Source organism: Geospiza fortis, unplaced genomic scaffold, assembly GCF_000277835.1.
Source record: "Geospiza fortis unplaced genomic scaffold, GeoFor_1.0 scaffold13, whole genome shotgun sequence".
Classification (NCBI taxonomy): Eukaryota; Metazoa; Chordata; class Aves; order Passeriformes; family Thraupidae; genus Geospiza; species Geospiza fortis.
This window is the reverse complement of record NW_005054384.1, coordinates 928,451-937,856: the sequence shown is the minus strand read 5'-3', so window position 1 is coordinate 937,856 and position 9,406 is coordinate 928,451. Positions and strand designations below refer to the sequence as shown.

The 9,406-nt window shown below is 45.2% G+C and overlaps 1 protein-coding gene across 2 annotated transcripts; it reads left to right on the top strand.

The window, feature by feature from the left end:
- The first annotated feature begins 1,575 nt into the window (after positions 1–1,575).
- On the top strand, positions 1,576–8,428 carry LOC102033170 (aldo-keto reductase family 1 member B10-like). 2 transcript variants are annotated; one of them, XM_005425294.1, is made up of 10 exons: positions 1,576–1,641; positions 1,984–2,151; positions 3,138–3,254; positions 4,492–4,569; positions 5,226–5,348; positions 5,808–5,914; positions 6,076–6,157; positions 7,053–7,136; positions 7,873–7,938; positions 8,363–8,428. In XM_005425294.1, the coding sequence occupies exons 1-10, from the start codon at positions 1,576–1,578 to the stop codon at positions 8,426–8,428; spliced, it is 957 nt and encodes a 318-aa protein (XP_005425351.1). The 2 variants fall into 2 exon arrangements, with proteins under 2 accessions (XP_005425351.1, XP_005425352.1); XM_005425295.1 differs by having other exon boundaries at positions 7,873–7,955; positions 8,386–8,428.
- The last annotated feature ends 978 nt before the right edge of the window (positions 8,429–9,406 follow it).

Below are 9,406 nucleotides of genomic sequence, written 5' to 3'. Positions count from 1 at the left end.
ACAAGAGGGAGAAAATAGACTTGATTTCTCCTCGACGTGCATAACAATGCTTAAAAGTGCAAGTTTGGGAACACCTTTGAGACAAGGGGTGAGTTGAAGCAGGAGGCTGTCTCATACATTTCAGTGCAAAAGACAGCAGGGAAAAGGAAATTCTTTTTTTGTGTCTTTAATTTAAGGATCAGACAATTCAGAAAATTGGTAATAACTGGCTAATTTCCTCGTTAAACCCAGGTTTGTGTCTTTTGAGTCCCTACCAGAAAATTTTCAAGTCTATTTATTACAAATGTAAGCCACCTTTATGTTTTTTTCTTACCCTTTTTGAAGAAGAGAGATTTCCAACTTCTCCTTATTACAAAATCTAAGGAATAAAATAGCCAATTCAATCTGCTGAGTTATGACTGAAGAAATGCAAAAGCTGTGGCCACACACAAGTTTAACTCTGCCCCCATGTGTGCAAACATTAAAACACATCCATCCACCCTGGATCCTGCTCTGGCTTTGTGCTAAAGGGTGTGTTAGTTTGTGGAGTAATAATACATGGCATCCACAATGACCATGAAGCTACAGGACACCTTTTCTCTTCTACACTCACATGTCATTGCATTATTAAATTCCTTTATGGCTGCACTGGCTGCTAAAAAAACAAGCCATAGAGATATGCCTGCTGCCCACAGTAATAAAACAAGGAGAAGTGATGAAAAGAAAAAAATAAAGGGAGTTCTGGAATTTTACCAGAAGCATGATCCTGTTAAAACTGGGCAAAAACAGGGACTTAATTTTACTTCTCACATTTGGCATGGCTGCCCTGTGTGAACTTCCCTGTTCTACACTGTGCCTCACCTTTGAGCCTGAGGAGTGGCTACCAGCACCTTTGGAGAGGGTGAAAAGGAACTTCCTCTGCAACCTCACACTGAGGTTTCTCCAGCATCAGCACAGAAGGTGACAAGGCTCCATCAAGGGGAGACCAGCCCAGGCCACCAGCACTGTGGTGAGGACACACCAAGGGCTCAGCCCACACTCACACACCCAGCAGTGAGAGAGCAGCTCTGGGAGTGAGGGGCCTCTGCACCACACCTGCCCTGGGAGTGGGCAGGAATGGAACCTGGGCACTTTCACTGAATGAAACCTGGGCACTTTCACTGCAGGAAACCTTCTCTCTCAGGAAATCTACAAGGGGAACTGCAACAGGGTGTCAGAACACCTCAGCACATGGCACAGGAGAGACACAGGGACAGGACAGGGCACTGCAGGAGCTGATCCCAGCAGAAACACCAGCCTGATCAGGACACACCTGCCCTCAAGCCTTATCTTTTGATAAGGGAAAGGTCCGCAGGGCACGCTGCTGCCACGCCCCAAGTAAATCACCTTGTCAATTTTTAATTTATTTCAGCTTTCACATTAACCTCTGTGAGCTGGGTGTACAGGGGAAAAGCCACAGCCTTGTTTGCTGGATATGGGAGGACCCAGAGCACCAGTGACACCCCAGCATTGTCCCCTGCCCTGGCCAGTTACCACTGTCAAACCAGACAGGCAAGAGGCAGCTGTGGTGAGGCAGCCAGGAGGGAGTGCAGGACCATGGCAACCCATGTGCCACTAAACACCTCTGCCAAGATGCCCCTCGTGGGGCTGGGCACCTGGAAGGTAAGAGAGAGTAAAGCAGCTGTACTGCAGGGCTCCCAAAAAACTGCAGTGCCCCTGGTCCAGCTCTGGAGAGCTGTGCTGGTGCCTGGGGCTCTGCTCTGCCTGGCTGTTGGGCTGAGAGAGTTGGAGTGGAGCTACAGATAAATGGCTGGAGGTTGATTTCCAACCCTGGAATCCATGTTTATCACGGCACGAAATAGTGTTCATGTAAAGGAAAAAAAAAAACCCCACCAACCTGGATTGGGGGGGAATTTCTTTCCTTAACATGGTTTTATTTTGCTAGAATACAGGTCTTTAACAAGCACTGTTTTGACATTCTTAACATTTATGGATTTTTCCCAGTCTGCAGCTGGGCAGGTAAAAGCTGCAGTGATGGCTGCCATCGATGCCGGGTACCGCCACTTCGACTGTGCCTACGTGTACCAGAATGAGAGTGAGATTGGGGAAGGGATCCAGCAGAAAATCAAGGAAGGGGTTGTGAAAAGAGAAGATCTCTTCATTGTCAGCAAGGTAAGGATCCAATGATCCTGGAGCACAGCTAGGGGAATGCTTTGTGTGGAGTATTTTCCTAGCAGGAAGGTAAGTAATGGAGACAAACTTGATGCTGTAGGATAAAGCAAATTAGAACAGCATTCAGGTCACTCCTGACACAAGCTTACAGCTTCGCTCATCCTGTAGAGAGACATAAGAAGGATACACTGTGTCTGCACCCTGCTGCGACCCAGCAGTCCTGGGGGATGGATTGATTAGTGCAAAAGAAGGGAAGCAGGAAAAGGCAGAGGGGACCAGGTAGCCCCAAGCGAAGTAGTGATGCAGAGGTCAGAGAGCACTCAGTGCCATTAGCAGCTTGCTAGCGACACCCTGCTGATGCTAAAGCACAGCAGAGCACACAGGCTGTCACTGCCTGCTGCTTGTTCCAGCAGCTGGGCTCAGAGCACTGCCAAAGGGGTGTCCCTGCCATGGGAGGAGTCATTCTGGGCACATTGGGACACTGCAATCAGCTCAGCACGTGTCCCAGGGAAGGTGGGATTGGTGGGTTTTCTTTCCTATTACAAAAATCAGACATCAGCAAATACTTAGCTGGAATCTGGAGTTAATTCTTACCTAAGTAAAGGTTGGTGGCAACCACTCTTTGTGGCTTGTCTTGTACCTTCTTGGCTTTGCCTGCTACATGCAGTGCAGAGTTCTGTGCATGCTCAGGAACAGCACTCAGGTGCAGCACTGCCTCTGAAAGCCCCCTACAGCCAAGGCACACCCTGGGGAAAAGGGCTAGCACAAATGATGGGTGAGCTCATGGAACCAGAGACTGACTCTGCACTGACACGTCCCCAGAGCCACAGGCCAGGCCCAGCCCAGAGCTTGCCACATCTGAAGAGCACTAGGGTGGCCTCATTCCACATCATCTTCCAAAGAACAGGAAGCATTCCTGTGCTGTGCAGGACAGCACCCAAGAGCATTAACCAGGAGCTCACAGTCTGCCCTGGTTTTGTCTCCAGCTGTGGTGCACCTTTCACGAGAAGCCGCTGGTGAAGGGAGCCTGCCAGAAGAGTCTTGCAGACCTGAAGCTGGCTTACCTGGATCTCTACCTCATCCACTGGCCTTTTGGCTACAAGGTACAGTAGCAGCAGGTCTTTTTGAAATCCTGGGAGATTCCAGGGAAAATTCCTGGGAGAGCTCCTCAGAAGAGCCAGGAGCACTTGCAGCACCACTGCTGCTCCAGAAAGAGCTCATGCCTGCTGTGCCAGCAATGCTTGAGTGCTGCCCACCCTGCCCTGCTGTGGCCCTGCTCTCTGCCCCAGTGCTGCCCACCCTGCCCTGCTGTGCCAGCACTGCCCCAGTGCTGCCCACCCTGCCCTGCTGTGCCCCTGATCTCTGCCCCAGAGCTGCCTGCACAGAGTCCTCTGCCCTCCTGATAACAGAGAGGCAGCCCCAGCAACAAGGTCAGGCCCCTGGCTGCAAGCAAAAGCTGTGCTTTTCCCTTTCCTTTACAAACCCAAGGTGTGCTCTGCTGAAAGAAAACCCTCTGGGACAGAGGGGTGCAGTTTGCTTCCTGACAGGAATTCTTCCCTCTGCAGGTTGCAGAATCACACGGTGCAAGTAAACACTTCCATTTCCCATTTCTCTCTTTGATCACCAAATCCTTAATACAGTACAGATTGAGCTGACCTTGCCTGTAGGAGCCTTAGTGTTGTTTCACAGACTTTGGATTTCAAAAAGATACCTATCAAAATCTCTATTCTACCTTATGCCTTTGAGCTCAGCTCCATTCCTCCAATATTGTTTCAGTTAGCTTTATGTGGACAAAGTTGTCAAGTGAAACTGCACAATATTGTGGCGTTTAGATCATTCCAATAATTCAATAATTCAAAATACTTTGGCCATACTGTTTAGTTACAGGTTGTTCTAAATTTTCTAATACAGCAATTTCAACAGTGAGCCTCCCCATGGGACCTGTGTCAGCAGATGCACTCCAGTATAAATGGTGGTGTTCACAGGGCCAAAGTCAATCCTCCACACAGATTTTTAAAAACAACTAAAGAAACTGTTACTTGAACAATACTTGGAGTGAACTCATGTTAGACTCCAGAATATTGTTCTATAAGTTAACTACTTCCATGCATTGTGGATCATCACTTCAGAGGGTCCAGTAGAAACACCTGTCTTTATTGAATAATAGATGACAAAAATGCATGAACTAAGAAGTGACTGAAGAACTAGTTAAGTTATGGTGAGAATTACTTGATTTTTAAATGCAATATTAGCTTTAGCTCCTTCCATCCCTGTTGGGTGATTTCACACAGCTAATGCCTCAGCAGAGGTTATTTCAAGCCTTTTCTCTCTCTCTAACAGGCTGGAGAGGAATTGTTTCCCAAAGATGACAAAGGCATGGCCATACCCAGCAACAGCGATCTTCTACAGACGTGGGAGGTAAGTTCAGCCAGAGCAGAAGAGGGATGTCCTCTGTCCTCATCAGTCTTTGCCATGCTTCCATTACCTTCAGCAGTCACAGATCTGCTGTCTTGTTCACACAAAATTAGCTGGAAGGAACACAGGGCAGTACAAAATAGCTTTTCATAATGGGCATGCTTAATCCTTCCCTGGTTATTCCTATTCTCTGAGCTCTTACTTGACTGGAGCTGCACAAGCACTTCCAGTGCAGCTGCACACCAGACTGAACCTAGAAAAGGTTCACTGTGGAACAATAACAACTGTACAATTGTTATCACCACAGTTCTTGTGCCTTTCTTGAGTTGCTCAAACAAATTTCACAGAAATAAAGACATTTTAGCGTGAGATCTGGCCTATAATGTGTGAGACAACCCTCCAGTGCTTGCACAACAAAGGATTACTGAGTATTATCATTCTTCTCCTCATGCAACTCAGTGTGAATTTCTACAAACTCAGGAAATGAGAATTTGGGCTTGGGTGAGATGGCATTAATGTGCCAGCACCTGCTTTTCCCTCAGAGAACTTTGCAACTTTAAACAGTTCTTTTGTGCTGCTTGTGGTGGGAAACAAGTCACATTAGGAAGAACATCATCATGAGCTGCCTTGCACACTGGATGATGATTTTGCTGTTTTAGGCCATGGAGGAGCTGGTGGACTGTGGACTGGTAAAAGCCATTGGATTCTCCAACTTCAACCATGAGCAGATTGAAAGAATCTTGAACAAGCCAGGACTGAAGCACAAGCCTGCAAATGTCCAGGTGAGCTGCAAAGTGACTGCAGGTGACTGGATTTGTGGGATTATAAAGATCCAGTTACAGTGGAATGAGGAGATAGGAAAAGGGTGAACTGAGAAGAGACAGCATGTACTTTAAATCCCTCTCTATGGGTATTTCAGAGTACAGCACTTGGATACTTCTATTTTTCTTTTTTGTATCACCTTGCTCAACCACTGTTGGAGGCTGTTGGAGAATTTCCCTGAAAACAGCCTTTCTGGAATAATGAAGAACCCAGAGATGAGCTTTGTGAAACACCCTCAGCAAAAACTGTATAAGCACTTTATATCAAAATAGGTGTTTTTAATAATAAGGATGGGTATTATCATGCAGGCCACTGTCAAATTAGGAAAAAAAGCAGCCTCTAATTGGACCAGGAGATAATTTATGGAGCACAACAATATTTCAGCAGTTCTGTCACTGTCAGACTCTTTGTGTTGGCAGATTGAATCTCATCCATACCTCACCCAGGAGAAGCTGATCAAGTACTGTCAGTCCAAAGGGCTGGCTGTGACTGCATACTGTCCCCTTGGACATCCTGACAGATCATGGTAAATTTGCTTTGCAATCTGCCAGGGAGCTGCTGGGGGTTATGACTGAAGCCCTGAGACTACACATACACCACTCATTTCTTATTTAAACACAGACCTCTCTTGCTGTGCAGAATCTTTCTGTGGAGGTTTCTGGCCACTGATTTGTTCTCTCTGTGTAGGGCTAAGCCCGAGGATCCTTCCCTGCTGGATGACCCCAAGATCAAAGAGATTGCAGCCAAGCACAACAAAACCCCAGCACAGGTGGGTACTCCTTCCCAATGCAGGAAAACAGAGCTTCAGAAAGGGTAGAACCTCTATTCCTTCCCCATGAATTGTGGCATTCCTTTGATTTTTCCCTAACAATGCAGATTTTTTTATTATATTACCTCCAGGACACACTAATAACTCTTTGGCCATCAAAAATATTCTTGACCACCTTCAGATGTCACTTCCCCTCTACAGTAATCACAGGTGACCCCCGAGGCAGGAAATGATTGGTATCTGACTTTAAGGCTTTGGAATGTTGAACGCTCATTTCATTAAAATTATATATTATATTATATTATTATATAATATATGTGATATATCATATATATAATATATATGATAAATCATGTATTATATATTATATAAATACTACAAAGAATATTTAAGAATACTAAAGAAAACTTGTGAGTGTCTCCCGACAGCTTGGACTTGATAGGCTAATTAGCATAAACAATTATACTAGAATCTAATCAAGCAATCACTGTGGGTAAACAATCTCTAGAACACATTCTACATGAGTACAAACACAGGAGTAGTAAATGAGGTAAGAATTGTTTTGATCATTCTTTTCCCTGCTTCTCTCACAGCTTCTCTCTGTTCAGAGGGCATGTGAATACCACATCCCTCTCAAGTCCTCTTGCAGAGAATGTAAACCTTGCACAGACTGCAAAAATCCCAGGTGGAAATAAAAGGAATGGAGTGCCCCACACCTGAATGGGAAGGGAAGTTTCCTGTGAAGCTTCCACCCCTTCCCTCTTTGCTCTCCAGGCACTGCAGCCTGGACTGCAGGGCCAGGGATGGTTTGAAATGCAGCTCTGCAGAAGTGGGGAGAGCTCAGGGAAAACAGCTGTTGGAACAGGAGGAATGATTCAGTTGCCTCTTTTTGCAGGTTCTCCTTCGCTTCCAGATCCAGAGAAACGTGATTGTGATTCCCAAATCTGTCACCCCACAGCGCATTGTGGAGAACTTCCAGGTGAGGGATCAGGAGTGAGCAGGGGCTGCCCTCAGGGATGGTTTGGATCCTTTATCACCCCTGCCATGGGCTCCTGCAGCAAGAGCACTGGGCTTCTTCCTGCTTAACTACATTTCACTGAGTGTTAAGCCAGGCCTACTTCTTGAGAGCTTAATCAGCAATCCTTGCATGATATCATTCCCTGTTCCATGGCTTGTGGATGGATGAGTGTAGTGTTTGTGAGAATCCCCAGGATGAGGGAAGAGATGAATCTCACTCCATGTCTCAGAAGGCTGATTATATGTTATATTATATTATATTATATTATGCAGAAGGCATAACAAGAATGAATAATAAAAACCCGTGACTGACTCCTGAGAATCCGACACAGCTGGACCAGGTTTGGTCATGAATTAAAAACAATTCACATGCTGGATAAACAATCTCCAAATCACATTCCAGAGCAGCAAAACAGGGAGAAGCTGAACCTTCCCAGCTTCCCAGGAGAAGAAATCCTGGCAAAGGGATTTTTCAGAAAATATCATGGTCACAGCTTGCTTGGAATCCCCACACAGCAACATGCCAGAAACATCTAGAATCAGCAATGTTCACAAAATAATCCCTTATGTCCATAAAACAAGTTGTTCTTCATAATTCAGTGGTCCATATGTGAAAATGGATTCTCCAGTGTGGAGCTGCTCTTGTATTTCTCTTAGGTTTGTTCAAAGAAGTGATTTCCACTTGCATCTCTAATTAGGTGTTTGACTTTGAACTGACTAAAGAGGAGATGGCAACTATTCTGTCCTTCAACAGAAACTGGAGGATCTGTGAAATGAACGTGTAAGTGATGCTGCTTGTTCTCTTCTAAATCTTAAATTCTGAGTATTCTTCACAAGGAATTTTGTGTCACGCCTTCTAGGTAACATGAAATTCAATTTTTTTAAATATCATGCCAACTGGTTTGTCCCAAAAAAAACATTTTCAAGGAAGGGGTTAATGTTTTCACTTTAAAAACAAAACAAAAATTAATGTGAATTACATTCTAATTTTTAATTCTTAATTTTCAGGAAACTGTCTTGAATTACAAAAAATAGGATTTTCAGCTCATCTCTGTGTGTATTAGAGAAAGGAGAACATCCATCTCCACCTATTCTTGCTGTAACTCTGTGATGCAGATCTTGCCTTGGTGGCTCTTCCAGGCACACAACATATCTCCACACATCATTTAGAACATGGGTGAAAATAACATTGTCCCTTTCATTTCTTTCAGGTCCAAAAATCTCAAGGAATACCCTTTCCATGCAGAATACTGAAGGTGTTTGTAACATGGCCTTCACCAGACCTCTGGTGCCATCTGCCAGTGAACACAGGGGATGTTTATCCCACAACATCTAGGGTTTTTGGAAGAAGGAAAGAATATTTTCTACAGCACCACTATTCACTGGTTGCCTTCAGTCTTGCATCAGCAGAAACCAGATGTTGACAAACACACCCCACAGATCCACAATTTCATCAGAGGTGTCACGCATTTTAAATAAAATTAACTTTAAAATGCAAAAACCTAATTGGTGGAAAGCTTTCTGTCTACTGTAGGAGAAAGCCAAAACCCTCCCACCCAGAGATGCACAGAGGGGTGGGCTGCAGTCACTGCACTGTGGGGACACAGATCCTGCCTGGGACACTCAGCATTTTCCTCTGCCATCCCTCAGCACCCACCTTGTCCCTTCCTCACCAGCCACAGCCCTGTTTTTAATAGACAAATACAACAATTATCACAGATCTTGCAAAAAAACATCTTGAGAAGACACAGAGAGATTGGTGGAACCTCAGAAGATGCTCCTGGCTTGATCTGAACTTCAGGCAAGAAGGAGGACAATATCTTAAAATCAGATTAAATCTCTACCCCCCTGTTTTATTCCTGCCTTAACAAGCATCTGGAAGTTGAACCAATGCACAATATTCAGCAATGTAAATATTCTGTTCCAACATATACTCTTTTCTCAAAGGCCCTGCCATCATCTGACAGCCCCAGCCACACCTTCAGGACAGACACAAGTGTCACCTCCTGGGGATTGGCATGGTCTGGGCAAGGCAAACAAAGCAAAACACAAAACCTTCTGCCCAAAATCCTCCCTTAAAACACCAAGATGTCTCTCACAGCATGCCTTGGGAAAAAGAAGCACCAGCCTTCACAGGAGAACATCAGTTCACAGAAGGAAGTGAGTGGAAGGACAAATTGCATTTCTCAGCCCTGCTCTCCTGTGTGGTTAAAGTGCATCACCACATCCTGC

Excerpts from the sequence above, each read along its gene's own strand:
- LOC102033170 (XM_005425294.1), top strand. The coding sequence starts at position 1,576 with ATGGCAACCCATGTGCCACTAAACACCTCTGCCAAGATGCCCCTCGTG. Across the intron at positions 2,152-3,137 it reads ATCTCTTCATTGTCAGCAAG|CTGTGGTGCACCTTTCACGA; the intron begins GTAAGGATCCAA and ends TTTTGTCTCCAG. Across the intron at positions 7,939-8,362 it reads CCTTCAACAGAAACTGGAGG|ATTGTCCCTTTCATTTCTTT; the intron begins ATCTGTGAAATG and ends GGTGAAAATAAC.